Here is a 22,954-nt window from a genome sequence, read left to right on the forward strand (position 1 = left end):
CTTTATATTACAGGGTCACATGACAGCATAGCAAGAATTAATGATTTGGGGCCCCAAATTGCAGTTATGGAGCACGTTATTGTGCAGGGCCCCTTTGTACTTTGACATTTCCACTTAAAGGGATACTGTCATACTTTCTCCAAAACACATCAGTTAATAGTGCTGCTCCAGCAGAATTCTGCACTGAAATCCATTTCTCAAAAGAGCAAACAGATTTTTTTATATTTAATTTTGAAATTTGACATGGGGCTAGACATACTGTCAGTTTCCCAGCTGCCCCTAGTCATGTGACTTGTGCTCTGATACACGTCAATCACTCTTTACTGCTGTACTGCAAATTGGAGTGATATCACCCCCTCCCTTTCCCCCCCTAGCAGCCAAACAACAGAACAATGGGAAGGTAACCAGATAGCAGCTCCCTAACACAAGATAACAGCTGCCTGGTAGATCTAAGAACAACACTCAATAGTAAAATCCAGGTCCCACTGAGACACATTCAGTTACATTGAGTAGGAGAAACAACAGCCTGCCAGAAAGCAGTTCCATCCTAAAGTGCTGGCTCTTTCTGAAATCACATGACCAGACAAAATGACCTGAGATGCACCTACACACCAATATTATAACTAAATACACTTGTTGGTTCAGAAATGACATTTTATATTGTAGAGTGAATTATTTGCAGTGTAAACAGTGTCATTTAGAAATAAAAACTACATAATGACCAAACACATCAATAGACATCAAGTGAACAGCAGTAAGAATAGCAAGTAATAGTAAAACAGTACATATTTATCAGTGATAAGAAATAAAGGGCAATAATATTATGTCAGACTGTATAGGGGACACATGGACAGCAGAGGGCGCCATTGCCTCACTCTCAGTCATTTATTCCAAACACTTCTCCTGAGCTGCACACGTAACTATTCCAGGAATGTGAGCTTGGCTCTGCCATAGACTATTTAAGGAAACCCACTACAGACAGCTGCTGATAGAGTGTCAGCGAGAGGCCATAGACACTGATTTGGTGCATGTGTTCCCATCTGAATAACAAAGACCCTGGGCAGTATCACAGCCTAAAAATATCCATATAACATATACAGGTGCCTGTCCCTTGCTCTGCTGTATCTCCTATCATCCCGGCTCCTTACATAAGCAAATACTAATGTTACATTCACTATAGCTCTATTAATCTGCATATTGTATAATTCGGAGCTGCCATACTGCTGCCTCTGACCAGCAAGATGAAATAGGTTTAGAGACAATTACTTCAAACAATGAAGCAGAAGCTCATTATCATTAATAGAACTGCAAAGAAGCAGCGTGGAAGGGATTTGTTGGGGAAATGGGAACCCTGTCTGGAGGAGACCTGACTTCTGCTACATTGTTTCAAGAGTCAGAACCAGCAGGGTGTGCAGAGAAGACAAATACTGCTGCAATAGCAAATATATGTAGAGGTAACCTGTAATAAAAGGGGTTGTTCACCTTTAAATGAACTGTTAGTATGATGTAGAGAGGGATAGTCTGGGACGATTTGCAATTGGTTTTAATTTTTTATCATTTGTGGTTTTTGAGTTATTTAGCTTTTTATTCAGCAGCTCTCCAGTTTGCAGCGGTCTGGTTGCTAGGTTCAGTTTACCCTAGCAACCATGCACTGATTTGAATAATAGACTGGAATATGAATAGGAGAGGCCTGAATAGAAAGATGAGTAATAAAAAGTAGCAATAACAATACATTTGTAGCCTTACAGAGAACTTGTATTTAGAGGGGTCGGTGACCCCCCCCATTTGAAAGCTGGAAAGAGTCAGAAGAAGAAGGCAAATAATTCAAAAACTAGGGATGCACCGAATCCACTATTTGGGATTCGGCCGAAACCCCCGAATCTCTGGTGAAAGATTCAGCCGAATACAGAACCGAATCCGAATCCTACTTTACATATGCATGCATATAAAAGCAAAAAGGGAAATAAAATGTTTCTTTTGTGACGAAAAGTCACGTGATTTCCCTACCCACCCCTAATTTACATATGCAAATTAGGAATCAGATTCGGTTCGACCGGGTAGACGGATTCGGGCCGAGTCCTGCTGAAAAGGGCTGAATCCCGAACCGAATCCTTGATTCCCTATCAAAAACTATAAACAGTGTCGGACTGGCCCGGCGGGATACCGGGAAAAAACCCGGTGGGCCCCGACCCTTGTGGGCCCCCGCCGGGCCAGAACCCTTCTCCCGATATTTCCAATCACTAAATTTTTTTTTATTTCCGGCAATGCGCAGCGCCGCCTGCACATGCGCGCCGTGTGGCGTTGTTGCGCATGCGCGCCGAACGGCTGGGCCGACAGGCTTTAGTAGGGGGGCGGGGGCCGGCGGGGGGCCCCTGGACAGCAGTCCCGGTGGGCCCCGGGCCTCCCAGTCCGACCCTGACTATAAATAAATCAATAATCACGGCCAATTGAAAAGTTGCTTAGAATTAACCATTATATAACATACTAAAAGTTAACTTAAAGGTGAACCAGCCCATTAAGGTATGTAGGGGAGTCTATGATAAAACATGCTGGTGCACTGGGCAGGTCCAGGCGATTACCATTATCAGCAAAGGGGCAATTTTCAGCATTTTGTCCCCTTCCCGCAGGTCTCAATGTTACTTAATCCTCAGGATTTTCCAGAGAGCGTGGATTCAGCTGGCACTCACTTCATTTAAATGTAAAGACCAGTGCAGCCTAATTAGCAGAGCATGCTGGGAATTGTAGTCCAAGAACTACAATCAGGGTTGATACCCCACTGGGCAGCATTCAGAGTTACTTCCCATCCCCATAATCCCCCACCCTGACTAAAAGGTGACCCCCAGAGAGTATAACGTTGCTACAATAATCAGCCCCGGGTTAATGAATGTATTTAAATTCACTTGAAGAGCAGGGAATTCTTTTAATTGAGTTCAGATTTGTTTCTTCCCAAATAATCACTCAGAGGCCTCCTTTCTAGATGCGAAACCATTGAAGTGAAACCGCTCATGCTCAGCGCCTTCTAGTTCCTTTGTGTATAATAGTCTAATACTCTAATATATATATATATATATACAGTATATAGTACAAACTGCACTGGCTATGGGAAAGACTCTGTGCAATGCTGCCCCCTACAGTCACAGAGGAGACAATGATACAATGTAACGTGGTGATTCCCCGATACAAACAAATGGGGGAGGAACCTCAGGCTTCAGGCACTAACACAGCTGAATTGTTGCTCCATGTAGCAACCCATAGCAACCCCTCTAACAACACAAACCTGATCGGTTGCTATGGGTTACTGGACCAGTTGCAGGTAGAGTGAATAAGCATAAAGTCAAAGCTTTGTACTAGGTAATTATTTTCTAATATAACTGGCCCTGGTGTATGTGTGCATTATTGTGGCAAATATAGGGAAATTAGATTGTAAGCTCCACCTGTTCTGAGACTGATTTGTAAGATCAAACAGGGATATTGGGGATTTGGCCGTACAAGAGGATTCTGGGAGGTTTGACCAGCTGGACCAGATTTACTAGAGTCCAGTCAAGGAGCTCATGGCAGAGGGGGCCCCAAGAGATGGGTCACAGAGTGGGCAGGGCTTGAGGGAGGAGGTGGGGTTTGGGAATAATGGGGCATGGCTATAGCAGATGACTAGTGATGGGCAAATCTGTCCCATTTCGCTTCGCCGAAAAATTTGAGAAACATTTGTGAAACAGCGAAAAATTTCAGAAATGCATTGAAGTCAACGGGCTTCAAATTTTTTTTGACCCGCAACAATTTTCACGCCTGACAATTTTTTATACGCGCGACTCTTTTGTCCAAAGGCCTATAAGTCAATGACACGCGATAATTTGTATGCGCACGACAATTCTGACGCGCGACAAATTCTTTTTGTCGCAGCAAATTTTTCTGGGTGAATCCATGCCTAGCGAATAAATTCAACCCATCACTAAACATGACCAGACATACAATTTAGTTACATTTGGGCCCCGTTCTACTTCGTTTGCAGGACCTGCTAAATAAGTCCTATGGGGCCCCCATGATTTCTGATGGTAATTAGGTTTGCCTTGGATCCCACAGCAGCCAATTAAATACTTGTAGATCCATAAACGCTACGTGCTGATTAGTGATGGGCGAATTTATTCTCCAGGCATAGATTCGTGGATTTCCGCACTTCAGCACCTGAGAATTTTTTTGAGAAACTGCTGCAAAAATTTGAATGCAAAGAAATGCAAAGAAAAAGTTGCACGCGTAAAAATTGGCACGCAAAAAAAAATATCGACGCCCATTGAATTTAATGAATTTGGACAAAAAAAAAAAAATCGAAATTATTTTGATGCCCATTGACTTCAGTGCGTTCACCCTTTTACTAATTTTTCGCTGAAGTGTAACGGGACAGATTCGCTCATCACTAGTGCTGATGGGTTGCTATGGGTTACTAGACCCGGAGTAAGCTTTGCATCTGCTCATTCTTTACACCCACTGTAATAACACTCATATCCACACCAAGTACATGACCCCGGATAAGAGAGTCCTGAGAGCCCGGGAGTTTCATGTGAAGCGCATCTGTCCCATACGAGAAACCGCGTCGTGAAAATAGATGCGCCGGGAAGAACAGATGGAAGGAAAAGCCTTTTGGGAAAGACGTGTATAAGATTTCTGTTATGTAAACAGCTCTCTATTCCTATAAAATATCAGCTCTGCTCTCTGTCATTCAGCCGCTCTATCAACTGAATCTCATTGGTACCAGACTCATCTTAAAGGGAAAGCAAAGCCAATGCCCGACCTCTTATTAATAAAGCACAGCAGCCCCCACCCAGATCCCTAATGAGCTTACTAATTACTGGCCACCCCTAGTTCTGACCCTGTAGATCACCCTTCTCTGTTTATCTGCATGGATACATAGAGAGGGAGCTGCCATACTCCCTTCCCTCAGAATAACCCCTGGGAATGATTTTATAATAACTCTTATTTCTTTGAAGCAGAAAAATGAAGCAAAAAGGTGCGTAATTGGCATCAGTGCAGATTTCTGGCTCAAAACCTCCTAATAGCGACTGGAAAAATAATTTCTAATCTTATTTGGCCCCAGATACAAATTGCATTTTCCCACTTCATGACTGTCCCTATTTCTTATATATTTATCTATTTGTTAAAGGGGAACGCTGCCTAAAAACAACTTTTTCTAAGCATTTTCCGCACCAGCTAACCTATTCATTGCCAGTGATTCTGATTAAATAAAAGCCTCCTGTACTCCAGAGAACTGTATGTGATTTTTGGTAGATTCTGTGTTCTGCCACTAGGTGGCGAATGATATAAAAATTCTAAAACTGCCCATATCCTTGACAAATGGCATTGCTGCAAAGGTGCCACAAATCACTGGAAGCGGCACTCTCAGTCATCTTGTCACTCAGAAGTTTGCCAAGACATCATCACTAATTTAGACTTGTAGTTAGGCAAAAGCCTCAGTTTTACAGCCCTCGCTGGACAGTTGCAGATGAGTTTGACATCTTTACCCAGAATCCCTTGCTAGTTCCCAATCCAAATCAATTGCAATAAAGTATCTGAACTTCGAATACATGTGCCAGACTCTGCTTTGTGTGTGTGTGTATATATATATACAGTATATAAATTTGTATACAGTAGAACCCCCATTTATATCCCCTGATTTTAAGTTTTCACTCATTTTACATTGTTGTTTTGTGGTCCAACCTATATATTATGTATAATAATTTTACATTTTCTTGGATCTTACACCAATTTTTTTTCGGGCCCTGAAAAACGTAAAAGGTGCTAAATGATGTAATTTCTGACTCATATTTTTATATTGTCATTGAACTCCTCGATAATATCCTTATAATTTACAAGAAGGAGTACTTTATTCAATATATATATATATTTTGTATCTGGATATCACTCCAGGAGATGTCGCCTTCCCCTTTAAACAGTTTTATTCCCAAATTTCCCTTTAGTTTCTACAAGATCTAAATATTTGAGCCAGTGTTTAAACAGAAGGGACTGCGATGGATGATATCCGCTCGGTTCACATTTTCCTGGAACCGTTAACCCCTTTGGAGTAGGGGGAATTAAGGATACAGGAAACTGAACCGACGCTCTGATATAAATTTAAATGGGCTTTGATAAATCTAATTTTCAGTAAGGGGTTTCAGTAGCTGAATTTCCACTGGGGGGACATAATATTCCTGTATATTTGCATATAATACACAAAAGCCATGAATATCTTGTAAATTATATCCTGTGAGTTCTGATGTCATCGGTTATAAAGGGTGAGTAGTGATGTCATTTCTGTTACATGACTCACTGAAACTTGTGTTTTATAATAAATAAAGTACCCCCTGTTGCAAAATACAAGGATATAATGTTACCTCTGAGTTCCATGACCCGTTTAAAAGCACTCTGCCTTTGGCCTCGTCTTTTTATATGGTCATGAAACTCCTCGGTAACTTATAATATCCTTATATTTTACAAGAGGGGGTACTTTATTCACTATATATGCACAAGTGGAAGCTGCCATGCTGCCCTGCTCAGGCATTCCTCTGCACAACAGCATCACAGGAGCCCCCTTGTGGTGATGGGAAGTATATGTTGTATATTACATTGTTAGTAGATACAGTAATTCACTGGAGTAATTCATTGTTGGAGGTGCTGCCATCAGGTGGATACAGGGGATACTGCAGTCATATGGCAAAATGGGAAAAATAAGGGGCAGGGCTTGTGCCGAGTGGGTGTGGCTTGTTTGGAGAGTGGGTGGAACGTTCACATAATTGGGGACAGATGAAGGGTGTGACTGTGTATGAGAGGGACTTTTTTAAATTGGGGGCTCCCATTTTACTTGTTAGTCCGACCCACCACCCAGAGGACGCAGGGGACCAGTGGGTTAGTGGCTAGTGGAATTTTCATCCGAAAATACTTTCCCACCGGGAATAATATAAATTGCTGGTGGGAAAACATATGTGACACGTCATTTTATTCTAATAATGTATTATATGTCTCGTGTAGAGAATTATAGTAAAGGAGTTTGCCGGATGTTTTCTATCCTCTGTCCCTATGGGAATATTAAGGGATGATGTACATTTCGTGCAAGGGTGCCCTCCAGCTGTTGAACTGCAACTCTCCGGGGTCATGAGAGCTCTATGTTACAAACAGCTGGGGGGATATAGGAAACTGGATTTAAAGGGCCAGTAACATTCTCTCTAATAGCTGGCAAATGCATTGTGGGTGATATTTACACAATTAAGGCCTAAAAAACTCAGCAAACCCCATGTGCAGGGCGCTTGCACCCCATGGCTTATAGAAGAGCTGGAGGTATTGGGCTGTTGGCCATAAGACTGGCTACAATTTTCTGCCCTTTAAAGGGTTGGTTCACCTTTATGTTAACTTTTAGTATGTTATAGAGTGGCCACTCCTAATCAATTTTCAATTTTTCTTATTTATAGTTTTTGAATTATTTGCCTTCTTCTTTTCACTCTTTCCAGCTTTCAAAGGGGGGGTCAGTGACCCCATCTGAAAAACAAATGCTCTGTAAGGCTTCAAATGTATTGTTATTGCTACTTTTTATTACTCTTCTTTCTATTCAAACCCTTTCCTATTCATTTTCCAGTCCCTTATTCAAATCAGGGCATAGTTGCTAGGGTAATTTAGACCCTGGCAACCAGCTTACTGAAACCACAAACTGGAGAGATGCTTAATAAAAAGCTAAATAACTCAAAAACCACAAATAATAAAAAATGAAAACCAATTGCAAATTGTCTCAGAATTTCACTCTCTACATCATACTAACAGTTAACTCAGAGGTGAACAACTGCTTTAGTGGGTTGTTCACATTTAAATTAACTTTTAGTATGATGTAGAGAGAGACAATTTGCAATTGGTTTTCATTTTTTATTATTTGTGGTTTTTGAGTTATTTAGCTTTTTATTAAGCAGCTCTCCAGTTTGCAATTTCAGCAATCTGGTTGCTAGGGTCCAAATTACCCTAGCAACCATGTATTGATATGAAAAAGAGACTGGAATATGAATAGGAGAGGCCTGAATAGAAAGACGAGTAATAAAAAGTACAACTAACAATACATTTGTAGCCTTACGGAGCATTTGTTTTTAGATGGGGTCAGTGACCCCGGTTTAAAAGCTGGAAAGTAACAGAAGAAGCATATAATTAAAAAACAAAAATATATAAATAAGGAAGACCAGTTGAAAAGTTGCTTAGAATCGGCCATTGCATAACATATTAAAAGTTAACTTAATGGTGAACCACCACTTTAAGATGGGGAAAAGCAGAAGTGCGGGAATGTGCCACTTGTACCTGGTGCTGGGAGTTGTAGTCCAACAACTACAGGTTCCCCATCTCTGCAAAATATTACTATCCTGTATTGTGGCTCAGTGACTTCAGTATGGAATTAACACCTCCTGTTGCTGTATATGAATATAACCCACTGCCAGTCAATGCTGTGATGGGGAGGTGTGTGAGTCTAAGGCAACTGCTGCTGCACTACAAATCCCAGCATTCCCCACAAGCCAGCACATAATCCTTACTATACCAGCCTTTGTTTATTTAACCTGCAAATGGCGAGACTCTTGGTAGCCCAGTAGTAGCTGCCACGTTAAGCTCTTTGGCCCAGTTTTTTCTTTATTCCCTGTGGTCAAAGCAATGCAGTTAATTGGGCAATACACATAAAGATCCAGTCATGTGATCTCCAAATGAACAGAACTGAGAGGAACCAAATGCAGGGACACATGGGGGGCCACGTAGAGCCCATAGCCAATGAGAATTTCTGCCAAGTCCAAACAATTTATAGTGCTGAGTGTTGACCCAATACTGATCAGAAATAAATAAGAAAAAATTGTACATAAATGAGGCAATAGAAAGCAGAAAAGGTCAAGAAAGGCCAAGTCACTGTCTCAGTACATGCTTCTTTGACTTTTAAAACTATATTAAAAGGCAATTACACAGCTAAAAATATAACAGTAAACTCATGTATTATAAGGGATAATGTACCCTCTACTGTAAATGATAAGGATATTAGAAGTCACTGAGGGGTTGTTCTGTGACCATATAAAGGCACAAGGCTGCAGGCTGAGTTATACAGGGAACTCTGAGTATCACTCATGTATTATAAGGGATAATGTACCCCCTACTGTAAATGATAAGGATATTAGAAGTCACTCAGGGGTTCTGTGACCATATAAAGGCATAATACTGCAGGCTGAGTTATACAGGGAACTCTGAGTATCACTCATGTATTATAAGGGATAATGTACCCCCTACTGTAAATGATAAGGATATTAGAAGTCACTGAGGGGTTGTTCTGTGACCATATAAAGGCACAAGGCTGCAGGCTGAGTTATACAGGGAACTCTGCATATCACTCATGTATTATAAGGGATAATATACCCCCTACTGTAAATGATAAGGATATTAGAAGTCATTGTGGAGTTCTGTGGCCATATAAAGGCACAAGGCTGCAGGCTGAGTTATTACTTGTGTATTTTAAGGGTTAATGTACCCACTAATGTAAGTTATGAGGATATTAGAAATCACCAAGGACTTGTTGGGCCATGGACAAGCATCACGCTGCTGGCTAAGTAACTAAGTAATGTCATTAGAGCTTAAAACAGCGGGTGCATTTTTTATTTTTATGCACTATTGTCAGTGAGTCATAGACACATTATAAACATACTGAACCCCCTACAAATTGCAGCGCGAGACTGAGCAGGAGCTACTCCAAAACTTCTCTTGATTCATTTTAGGAAGAGCACCCCCCCCCCAACGTTCTTCCCTTATTTAAAATGAAAGTCATAACCAGCCCTGCTTGTTTTCTGCCACTGACCTGTCCAACCTGTCAGCTTCTGGGCAATTATCCTAGTTTGTAAATGTTACTCTAATTATAAAGCTGGTGCCTTTTTGATACTATTAATAATAATAATAATAATAATAATCATAATATATCCTTTCTCATCTGCCTCCTGCCTTGCTGCTGCTCCTGATTGTCTCTGTGTTACTAATAATAATAATATAATAATAATAATGATACTAATAATAATAATAGTGATAATAATAATAATGATAATAATAATAATCAGTGCTTGAATTGGAGTGAAAAAAGTGGAGGGATGCGCTGTGTGATGAGGGTGCTACAACAAGTCCCTCCCACAACCATAAGCCACACCCATTGTTATAATAAGCCTCGCGCACCAATACTTTCTGGTTTCACCCACTTTAAAGCAAAACCATTTTGCTATTTCCATTTTGGTATTTCCTTCTAAGACAAAGTTTAATCCCCAGTATGTATAGATTTATTATGTGACCTGTAGGGACCCCAAAACTAAAATTGTGCCTATGACTTTTCTTGGCTGCCAATTCAGCTTTTGCAAACACAGCTCCTTACCTGTATATTGTGTCATAACAACCCCATCATATTCTGTATTACCCAAGATTATTTCATATAAATAATTCTCTCACTATTCCTTAATCTGCTGCTGTATAAAGGACATGGAAAGTATAAAATAGAATAAGGCTAGAAATGCTGTATTTTGTATACTAAACATAAACATGAACTTACTGCACCACAAGCCTAATCAAACAAATAATTTATGCTTTCAAAGTTGGCTACAGGGGGTCACCATCTTGTAACTTTTTCAAACATCTTTGCAAGACCAAGACTGTGCACATGCTCAGTGAGGTCTGGGCTGCTTAGGGATCATCATAAACAAAGCTGCTTGAGTTCTGCATGGCTGGGAAGTAAGGCGGGGGCTCCCCCTGCTGTTCATAAGTATGATTGTTTCCCTGCAGAGCAGTTAGGGACCATCTGACAATTCCTATACACAGCAGTAAATGAAGGAAGAATTGCACAGCATACAGTCAGGTTTCTTATAAAAACAGTACACATTTTTAAATTAAAGTATATTGGAGATAGGTTTCTTTTTCATTAAAGAAAGTAAAAATGGGATTTTATTTTTTAGCCTTTCCTTGTCCTTTAATACCTTCCTTTTTTCTTTTTGTTTCCCCCTGTTTTCTTCTCTCCTTTTCTCTATAACCCTCTCTGATGCCTCCACCTTCTTTATCTCTTTAACACTTCTCTATCTCTTCTCTATGTCTCTCCCAGCAATCTTTTCTCTCCTTTATATTCTATATATTTAACTATATTTGATTTTACCTCTGCATTTTATTTGCATGCAGAAGTGGAGAGGAGCAAAAGAAAGTTCCCGGGATTCAAAACCCTTGCTTCCCCACTGAGGGGATGTTATTTCCCAAAAATAAAGAAGTCAAGTGTTGGCATCCCTGTGTATCCCTCCCCAATTCCAGCACTGATAATAATAGAGTTGTGAGCAGCAGAGAAAAGCAGAGATAAGGCAGGCAGAGCAAGCGAGTGCCATGGTTAACAGGGTGCCTAGGTAACAGCAGTCTAGGAAAGGGTTGAGCAGAGGCAGCTATGGGGTTAAGAGGACCCCAGCAGAGACGATGAGCTGACAGTCAGAAGAGCTGCAGAGGATCAGCTCTAGTGCTCAGAGCGCAAGGAGGACCTGCTCCTGCAGACGCCCCTCTCAGCCCATGTTTATGTGTCGCTTCCCTTTGCTTCCCCTTACAATCCTGCAGCCAAGGCTCCTCTCAAAGAGGGGAGGGGATTCTTTTTTTTTTGCCTTTTGCAGAGACCATGCATGCTAATGTTCTTCCCTGCCGTGGCTTCTGATTGCTGTTGTAGCAGCCACACGCAGACAGTTGAGCTTTAGTGGAGCTTCAGGAGAAGACTTGTGTTGCTGGAGAGGGAGCAGAAGACTTCCAGGAACCTGTGGATCAGTTACAAGTGGACTGCAACACGAACAAGGTCTTGGGTTTTTATTTTTTTTCAACTGGGAGCGATTCCTCTTTGGATCTGGATTTGAAAGGGAAACAGTAGAGTAAAGTCCACCTCTAAAGGAGAAATGTCATGGCTTAATGAGACCCTTTGTTCTGGATCTTTAATTTGGGAGAACCCTTGAAGTTATCCGGGGTTGGGGAGCAACAAATAAAAGTGGGAAGCAAAGTTGGATCTGACCAGCAGCAGCCTCCTTTGGATAAAGCGGAGAACCATCTCCAAGACCAGAGAAGTGGGACCTTCCCCTGCACAAAGGAGTGCGTTGGGGTGAGTAAGAGGCTGCTGTGGTTCTTCTGGGCTGGGGGTTTGGAACTGGCCGAGAAAACGACGAAAGGAGAAGGAAAGGCAGCCGTGGCCCCTGCCGGGAACATGGGCACTTTGAGGGACTTGCAGTACGCTCTGCAGGAGAAGATCGAGGAGCTCAGGCAGAGGGATGCTCTCATAGATGAACTCGAGCTGGAGTTGGATCAGAAGGATGAGCTGATCCAAAGACTCCAGAACGAACTGGATAAGTATCGATCTGTCATCAAACCGGCCACCCAGGTTCACAAACAGAACCCCACCACTTTGGGGGAGCAGAGGACCAAGAGGCAGGCTATTTCTGCAGAGCCAACTGCCATTGACATCCAAGAATTGAGTCATGTCACTCTTCCCTTCTACCCCAAGAGCCCACAGTAAGATGCAGCCTTGTGTCATTGTCCTATCCCTGTCTTTTTAACTGTTGTTTTTATTTTTTTTGTTTTTTTTTTCTATTTTGTCTTTGTCCATCCACTTGTGTATTTTATATACAGACAGTCTCCTCCTGTACCTTCTGCTTTCCATTCTGTCCTCATCTTCTGAAATAATGTGTAACTAACACCTCTGTCTGCATCCATCTGTCTTGTGCCATGTCAAGGTATGTAAATATATATATATATATACACATATAAATATACAGTGTATCTGGAGCTTGCTGTTGGTTTATTGTCATTGCTCAAATGAAAGAGGGTCATGTTGATGTTTTGGGGGTCAACTCCGTAATAACATTCTGCAGATCTGTGAAGCGGTGGGGATGGAGGTTACTAAAATATAATGTCCTACGCAGCTATATTCGTCCGTTAAAATAATAAGTCAAGCTATTTGCACCCCTTCTTATTGAAATTCCCATGCTGTATCTTTAGATCCTTAGTGCTAATATCAGTCACCAGTGTCTCAAAGTTTCCATCAGGTCTAGTAACCCATAGCGACCAGCCGGGAAGAAGCATTTATTGGTCACCTGGAACAGCTGAATGGTTGCTATGGGTTACTAGACCTGGTGCAAACATTACATCACCGCGGTTTGGTGGAACTTGTAACTTTGCTGCCTGAGTAACTTTTGATTGGCTCTTCTGAAGCTGTTGGATGACTTGATTGCAAAGCAGGCACCATTGGGTTTAAGATATGGCAGAGAGGGCTATCACAGGGTTTTTTGGGTATTTTCGGCACATGCATCTTTGCAGCTCCCCAGCACTGGCAAATAGAGATTATTCTGAAAGTTGTAGTTTAACAGTGCAGAGGTTTCACCCCCCCCTCCCACCACAGGGCTCCTTTAAATGTATAATTCCCAGTACCCCACTTAAGGGATACTGGGAGTTGTAGTTGTGTCCCTCTTGGTTGCAGAACTTCTGATCCTTGTGGGCTTGATGGGAATATAGCGGACCTTGTCATACATCTGTCTCACGCTGGGAACTCTGATTCGGTGGCACTGATAAAGTTGCCTCCCGCTGGGAGTGTTTATGACAATGGCATTCAGGGCTATAGATGGATTGTATGTTCTTCGGCCCACGTCTTGTGCTTTCATGTACATAGCTCCCTGGGCAGCCGGCACTGCAGCTACAGCAGGGGGGCCCAGGAGGTATAGGGGGCCCCACGTGGCCCTAATTAATTAACAATTTCTATATGTACTTTTGAAACAGGACAACCTCTGGAAATGTTGGGAGCCCTAATATTGATTTGCTGTATGTCCTTGCTTATATATATATACTATATATACTGGTTCTGACCTTACTTTGTATTCAATCCAGGGACTCAGGAAATTAAAAGTCCCGTCAGCAAAAGCTGGGGGGGGGGGGTCATAGTATTGCTCTTGCTCAATAATGCTGTAATGTAGGACAAGTGTAGGACCCTAGAGGTGCGAGGGGGCTCCCTTTATCTGTCTGACTTGTTGGCGGTGAAAACCTGGGCTTCTATTGCATTGTGAAATTATTAGTTTGAAATTGCTATGTGGTTGCTATAGACGCTGAACTTAGCAACCAAGTCTGCAGCATATCCAAGACCAAACTGGGCAAGATTCTATCAGTTTGGCAATCCATCGAGCCAATCTCTTATTGTTTAACCTTCTACCGTCTACAAAATATTGGGTTTTCGGTGAAGTTTCCCTTTAATCTTTTGTGAGATTGCTATATCCCTGCCAAGCTCACAAAGGGATAGAAACCCGAAAGACAGAGAAGTAAACAGAAAAAGAGGGGAATAACTCCACACAATAGCAATGAAGATCTTGGCCCAAGAGCTTACAATCTACACGCGAGAAGGGAAACTTGCAGACATAACATTGTTAGTTAAATTCCCGGGTCGACACAGGGTGGATCATTCTTTCACCATTGACAGATTGAAGTTTAGGTTTAACCCTTTAGCTCCTTGACTGATTTGTCGCCCCTCAAGGCTAACGTTTCTTCTGTTTGAAAATATGAAGCTGTTAGAGCTGAGGAATGTTCTCTCTGGGGGCTCAGCATGAAGGTCATTTAGGGTGAGACAGAGTTGCAAGTCCAGCATAGGGGCAAATAATTATAAAGGGAAGGCTGAGATTCTGGGGGGGGGGGGGGGTACCCCTGTATTTGCAGCTGTTGAATTCTACAGCTCAAAGGCTCACACTGTCAGCTGCCAAAGGGTGGCTTGAACCCCAATATTCCCAAAGCTACAGCTGTAAACTGAACTTTTACATTTTAACAATTTTATCAAAATGAAATCATTTCAAGTTGGTCCAACCTGGCGCTAGTTTTAGTTTTCACTTATGGACTGAAGGGGTAAATGACAATATCTCTTTACTGGCAATAGCTCTAATTATTATTATTAAATAATACCCATTATTTGCCTTCCTACCAACACTGACACTTTATGTGCTGCCCTTTAAGTTGGCCATACACGTATCCGCTCGTATGGAGACCTCACCAGACAAACTGATCCCTTCCCGATATGCCCCATCCTTGCTGGGCGATATTAAGCTGATCCGATTGTGGGCCCTAGGGCCAAACAATCGTATCACAACATTGAGCAACATTGAGCATACGGGCGGTCAGATCAAGGACCGCATCAAAAAACCAATGCGGTCCTTGAACTGATGGGATTTTTAACCCTGACCCGATCAAAATCTGACTAACTTTTGGCCAGATATTGATAGAGGAAGCTCGTTGGAGGACCCCATACACTGCCCAATAAGATGTAGACTTAATCTGTTAATATCTGTATAATCTGTATAATAGTCTCCTTTTGCCATTGGGACAGAATGCTCTGTTATACAGATAGCATACCTCCCAACATTTTGGAAATAAAACGAGGGACAAAAAAGTTAGTTTTTGCCACGCCCATTTTTGAGGCCACACCCCTAATTACCATGTTCATTTTACAAAAAATGGCAGGTTATGAACATATCTCTGTGTTTTTTTTCCAGTTATTACAGTTTTGCTAATAGAGAAGGTGAATTGCCCTTTAAGCTGTGAGTCTAACTTTTCCCAAGAGACCTGTTATCTTATATTGTTACAATTACTTATTTGCTTATCTCAAAATTGTCACTAAAGTATCTTATCTGCAGCTGTGGCTGTTCTGGGCTCTCTGCCAAAAGCCAATTAAGTTAGAAACATTGTTTCCTTTTCTGCCTGTTCAGTGCAGAGAAAATCGTGACTTTCCAGTACAAAAGAGGGACTGCGGGTTGAGATATCAAAAGAGGTACTGTCCCTCTTAAAACGGGACAGTTGGGAGGTATGCAGCGGTGATTCCGGTGAAGAAGCCGCCTGAGGCGGCTCCTCAAAATGCTGCCCCCCTCGCCTGCGTACCCATCTGCATCTGAGGCAGGAACACTACTGCGGAGAGCACAACTGCGCACTCCTGCACTAGTAATGCCGAATTTCTGGTTTCAAAACCGGAAATTCGGCTCTTAAAAGTACAGGAGCGGCTTTTTGCCGTCCCTGGAAATGTATCTGGCGCTGCCTCATTTGCTGAGCACCCCTGGAGGTATGAGATTGCTAGAATCTCAGCTGCCATAAAGCAGGACAGGACTGCTGCTTACAATGGGGATCAGATAGGATCTGTGCAGCCACTGGGACAGAATGCTCTGTTATACAGATAGCTAGAATCTCAGCTGCCATAAAGCAGGACAGGACTGCTGCTTACAATGGGGATCAGATAGGATCTGTGCAGCCACTGAGACAGAATGCTCTGTTATACAGATAGCTAGAATCTCAGCTGCCATAAAGCAGGACAGGACTGCTGCTTACAATGGGGATCAGATAGGATCTGTGCAGCCACTGGGACAGAATGCTCTGTTATACAGATAGCTAGAATCTCAGCTGCCATAAAGCAGGACAGGACTGCTGCTCTGTGAGACAAAGGAAGGAGATGTAAGCAATTCATTAGACCAGGTGCACACAATTTGGCACTCAAGCACTTTAACTGCCTGTGTGTAAGGTCCCTGAGCATTTTATTGTCTCTTCCCCTGTGCATCAGACTGTAATTGTTTCTATGCTTGCTGCAGGGCTGACGTGGAGGCAAATCTGCCGGTACAGAATAATCAGTCGGGGTGCAGTGAGGGTGCAGTCGGGTGCAGTCGGGGAGATGGGAGAGAGCTGGAATGAGTTCACTTGTGTATATACACGCCGCCTGACTGCAGTTTATATAATCACAGCGTGGGTTCGCTGAAAGCTTTCCCAAGAGAGGGTGATAAAATCCTCCGGAATTAAGCAGGGACAGCGGGGACAGTTTAGAAAATCCTGGGGGATTGCTGATGTCAATCACTAACAGAATGTAAATCTGCCCCCAACTCCTTGTTCTCTGATTCCGTTACAGAAGAGATGTCCAGTCTCTGCCAGGGGTTGCTGGGAGTTGTATGAAGGCAGCAGATGGAAGGGTTCAGGTTGATTCCAGGACTGGAGGAAGCGGGGGGGGGGAATCCAAATTAGGGTTCTACATTCTTGCTGTGAATAATTATCATGTGCTTTAGTAACATGGGAGGAATGCAGGTTGTCAGGGAGTTGTTGCAGCGGGGGGGGGGGGATCCAGGTGGGCTGCAGAATCTTAGCTGCCATAAAGCAGGACAGGACTGCTGGTTACAATGTATATCACTATGTAGGTGTGTAATGCTATATAAATAGTGATATATACCTGCCCCAGGTACAATGCTGCAATTGTTATCATTAATATTTATTAATCCCCAATAACAGACACTGCCAGATACTAACTGTCATCTTATAACTCCCAGCCCCCCTCACCCTGTCACTTTAATTCTGCTAATGAATATCAGCCCCCCATTATGTCACTTTAATTCTGTTATATCCCCCCCCCCTATTTGGGGTATTTTGGTCTCTCTGCTCGGCAATGGAGGCTCCGCACGGTTTCCTAGCAACAGGAGCCCAACATCGTGGGGCCGCTCTCTTCTTCTCTACGTGATTTCTCCTCTCTCCGTTCATGTCGCCGGTCTCTTGGTTGGACAGTTTGGTTCCACTTTTTTGAGCTTTATGAATTCTGGGGGAGGGGAGGGTGGGATTTTATTCTGTTGTGGGTTTAGACCCCCCTATTTCATTGCCAGGCCCCCCCGGGGATAATCTTTCTGTATTCAAGTCACATTCCTTTACATTTACCCAGTATTATCTCTGTCTTGTCTCCTTCTCTATAGGGATCTTTATCCACGCTTAGGTAATCTTTCCCAGCTAATAAAGGGGCATAGGAAGACAATGAGACATAGATGCAGCCTCTACAGCATCTCCTTGTTATCCTATCGTTGCCCATTGGACCAAAAGATTGTATTCGATTGATTTGGGCCAGTATGGATCAACCCTGCACTGCTGGTCCTGACTACAGGTACAATGTAGCAATTGTCAGCTTTCCTCCAGCCGCGACTCCCTTTCCCACAATGCCTTCTGTGACCCAGGAAGAAAGAGAAGCATTGTGGGAATCTGAGCCTTGGCTGGAGGAGAGACGGCTACTGCTACATTGTTTTAATAGTACACGTAGTCAGGAGCAGCAGTGCACGGAAGAACGAGAGGCTAATGCTGCTGGAACGTTGCGCAGAAAGAGGCAAAATGTTATTCTTTGTTTATTTGGGTGAAGTTCCTCTTTAATATCTGTAAGTGCACTTTCTGTTCCGCCGTGTGAATAAATGTATTTGTCGTGCAATCAAGCGAGATCACTTTGTACTTTCGAAAGCCTCAGCCGAGTCCCACGTTGTTCCTGTGTGAGAAGATCCCCCCGGTGGCCCACGGAGATATTTCTTTGAGTAGTAATTCCCTTTTTTTTTTCAGATCATTACTATGTACCAAGGAACAGCACATGCCGGCTTAAAAGCAGCTGAACTTTATTCGGTTATATATAAAATACATCAAATATCGCTTTTTCTAACTATATTCTTTTTTGGAGGGATATTTCTCCTTTAAAACCTATTAAACGTGTGTCTGTCTTATTATAGTGATACATTTGGGAACCAATCATGTTGCACACTAGAAATAACCCTAAAGCCTAGGCCTGTTACTTAAAGTGCCCCCTACTGGGGTTCATGTATTTATCATCTGTATTGTTTGTGTAATAATTAAAGGGATACTGTCATGGGAAAAAAATGTTTCATTTCAAAACACATCGGTTATTAGCGCTGCTCCAGCATAATTCTGCAGTGAAATCCGTTTCTCAAAAGAGCAAACAGATTTTTTTATATTTAATTTTGAAATCTGACATGGGGCTAGACTTATTGTTAGTTTCCCAGCTGCCCCCAGTCATGTGATTTAAACTTTAGTCACTCTTTACTGCTGTACTGCAGGTTGAAGTAATATCATCCCCTATCTTTCCTCCCAGCAGCCTAACAACAGAACAATGGGAAGGTAACCAGATAGCAGCTTCCTAACACAAGATAACAGCTGCCTGGTAGATCTAAGAACAACACTCAATAGTAAAATCCAGGTCCCATTGAAACACATTCAGTTACATTGAGTAGGAGAAACAACAGCCTGCCAGAAAGCAGTTCCATCCTAAAGTGCTGGCTCTTTCTGAAAGCACATGACCAGGCAAAATGACCTGAGATGCAAGTACACACCAATATTACAACTGAAAAAATACACGTTTGTTCAGGAATTAGATTTTATATTGTAGAGTGAATTATTTGCAGTGTAATTTAGAAATAAAAACAACATCATAAAAATCATGACAGAATCCCTTTAAAATATATATATTGGTCCCGCAGGAGAAAAGTGTATGGATTCATCTATTAAGGAGATTTAAGTAGCGATTCTTTCCAAGCACTAGATACAAGCGGGAGAAATGTTGTGTTTGTCGTGTGCCGGCTGTGCCCACTGACCCAACTCATGTCTCTCCTTACGTCTGCTCTGCCCCTCACTGCGTCTTCTCAGCGCGCCCTTGAAATGATTTTGGCTCGGGAGGCACCAGACAGTTCTCAAATTATTATTAACCGCAAGACTGTGTTTAATGGTTGTGCGAAACAGGGAAAAAACAGGCTTTGCAAATTCACATTTTTTTTTTAAAGTAGAAGTGTCCAGCCTTTTGCTTCAGTAGCAACTGCCACATTGCCTTGCTGTCACCATCTCTCCCACTCTGTAATCAGAGACTATTATCCACTGTTACTATAGGCACCATCTCTCCCTACTATACCTGCTATCCCACAGTCACACTCCCTTCCCAGAGACTATTATAAACTGTTACTATAGGCACCATCTCTCCCTACTATACCTCCTATCCCACAGTCACACTCCCTTCCCAGAGACTATTATCCACTGTTACTATAGGCACCATCTCTCCCTACTATACCTGCTATCCCACAGTCACACTCCCATCCCAGAGACTATTATCCACTGTTACTATAGGCACCATCTCTCCCTACTACACCTCCTATCCCACAGACACACTCCCTTCCCAGAGACTATTATCCACTGTTACTATAGGCACCATCTCTCCCTACTATACCTGCTATCCCACAGACACACGCCCTTCCCAGAGACTATTATCCACTGTTACTATAGGCACCATCTCTCCCTACTATACCTGCTATCCCACAGTCACACTCCCTTCCCAGAGACTATTATCCCACTGTTACTATAGACACCATCTCTCCCTACTATACCTGCTATCCCACAGTCACACTCCCTTCCCAGAGACTATTATACCACTGTTACTATAGGCACCATCTCTCCCTACTATACCTGCTATCCCACAGTCACACTCCCTTCCCAGAGACTATTATCCCACTGTTACTATAGGCACCATCTCTCCCTACTATACCTGCTTTCCCACAGTCACACTCCCTTCCCAGAGACTATTATCCACTGTTACTATAGACACCATCTCTCCCTACTATACCTGCTATCCCACAGTCACACTCCCTTCCCAGAGACTATTATCCACTGTTACTATAGACACCAACTCTCCCTACTATACCTGCTATCCCACAGTCACACTCCCTTCCCAGAGACTATTATCCACTGTTACTATAGGCACCATCTCTCCCTACTATACCTCCTATCCCACAGACACACTCCCTTCCCAGAGACTATTATCCACTGTTACTTTAGGCACCATCTCTCCCTACTATACCTGCTATCCCACAGACACACTCCCTTCCCAGAGACTATTATCCACTGTTACTATAGGCACCATCTCTCCCTACTATACCTGCTATCCCATAGTCACACTCCCTTCCCAGAGACTATTATCCACTGTTACTATAGGCACCATCTCTCCCTACTATACCTGCTATCCCACAGTCACACTCCCTTCCCAGAGACTATTATCCCACTGTTACTATAGACACCATCTCTCCCTACTATACCTGCTATCCCACAGTCACACTCCCTTCCCAGAGACTATTATCCCACTGTTACTATAGGCACCATCTCTCCCTACTATACCTGCTATCCCACAGTCACACTCCCTTCCCAGAGACTATTATCCCACTGTTACTATAGACACCATCTCTCCCTACTATACCTGTTATCCCACAGTCACACTCCCTTCCCAGAGACTATTATCCCACTGTTACTATAGACACCATCTCTCCCTACTATACCTGATATCCCACAGTCACACTCCCTTCCCAGAGACTATTATCCACTGTTACTATAGGCACCATCTCTCCCTACTATACCTGCTATCCCACAGTCACACTCCCTTCCCAGAGACTATTATCCCACTGTTACTATAGGCACCATCTCACCCTACTATACCTTCTATCCCACAGTCACACTCCCTTCCCAGAGACTATTATCCCACTGTTACTATAGACACCATCTCTCCCTACTATACCTGCTATCCCACAGTCACACTCCCTTCCCAGAGACTATTATCCCACTGTTTACTATAGGCACCATCTCTCCCTACTATACCTGCTATCCCACAGTCACACTCCCTTCCCAGAGACTATTATCCCACTGTTACTATAGGCACCATCTCACCCTACTATACTTCTATCCCACAGTCACACTCCCTTCCCAGAGACTATTATCCCACTGTTACTATAGGCACCATCTCTCCCTACTATACCTGCTATCCCACAGTCACACTCCCTTCCCAGAGACTATTATCCCACTGTTACTATAGGCACCATCTCTCCCTACTATACCTGCTTTCCCACAGTCACCACTCCCTTCCCAGAGACTATTATCCACTGTTTACTATAGACACCATCTCTCCCTACTATACCTGCTATCCCACAGTCACACTCCCTTCCCAGAGACTATTATCCACTGTTACTATAGACACCAACTCTCCCTACTATACCTGCTATCCCACAGTCACACTCCTTCCCAGAGACTATTAATCCACTGTTACTATAGGCACCATCTCTCCCTACTATACCTCCTATCCCACAGACACACTCCCTTCCCAGAGACTATTATCCACTGTTACTTTAGGCACCATCTCTCCCTACTATACCTGCTATCCCACAGACACACTCCCTTCCCAGAGACTATTATCCACTGTTACTATAGGCACCATCTCTCCCTACTATACCTGCTATCCCATAGTCACACTCCCTTCCCAGAGACTATTATCCACTGTTACTATAGGCACCATCTCTCCCTACTATACCTGCTATCCCACAGTCACACTCCCTTCCCAGAGACTATTATCCCCACTGTTACTATAGACACCATCTCTCCCTACTATACCTGCTATCCCACAGTCCACACTCCCTTCCCAGAGACTATTATCCACTGTTACTATAGGCACCATCTCTCCCTACTATACCTGCTATCCCACAGTCACACTCCTTCCCAGAGACTATTATCCCACTGTTACTATAGACACCATCTCTCCCTACTATACCCTGTTATCCCACAGTCACACTCTTCCCAGAGACTATTATCCCACTGTTACTATAGACACCATCTCTCCTACTATACCTGATATCCACAGTCACACTCCCTTCCCAGAGACTATTATCCACTGTTTACTATAGGCACATCTCTCCCTACTAAACCCTCTATCCACAGTCACACTCCCTCCCGAGACTATTATCCACTGTTACTATAGGCACCATCTCACCCTACATACCTTCTATCCCACAGTCACACTCCCTTCCCAGAGACTATTATCCCACTGTTACTATAGGCACATCTCACCCTACTATACCCTTCTAGGGTCCGACCCACAGTCACACTCCCTTGCCCAGAGACTATTATCCCACTGGTTACATATAGGGCACCATCCTTCTCCCTACTATACGCTGCTATCCCACAGTCACCACTCGCTTTCCAGAGGACTATTATCCACTGTTACTATAGACACCATCTCTCCCTACTATACCTGCTATCCCACAGTCACACTCCCTTCCCAGAGACTATTATCCACTGTTACTATAGG

General features: G+C 43.0%; 1 protein-coding gene across 2 annotated transcripts in view; it reads left to right on the forward strand.

The window, feature by feature from the left end:
* Window positions 1-22,954, forward strand: part of LOC108696071 (cGMP-dependent protein kinase 1) — a 430,860-nt gene that overhangs the window by 39,649 nt on the left and 368,257 nt on the right. Inside the window, exon 1 of one of the 2 annotated variants that reach the window (XM_018225071.2) lies at window positions 11,370-12,540. The exons of the other annotated variant lie outside the window; for it this stretch is intronic. Coding sequence (XP_018080560.1) covers window positions 12,236-12,540 — 305 coding nt within the window. The 5' untranslated portion in view covers window positions 11,370-12,235. Of the gene's footprint in view, window positions 1-11,369; window positions 12,541-22,954 lie in introns of those variants that run through there. 2 annotated transcript variants of the gene reach the window in all.

Source organism: Xenopus laevis, chromosome 7L, assembly GCF_017654675.1.
Source record: "Xenopus laevis strain J_2021 chromosome 7L, Xenopus_laevis_v10.1, whole genome shotgun sequence".
Classification (NCBI taxonomy): Eukaryota; Metazoa; Chordata; class Amphibia; order Anura; family Pipidae; genus Xenopus; species Xenopus laevis.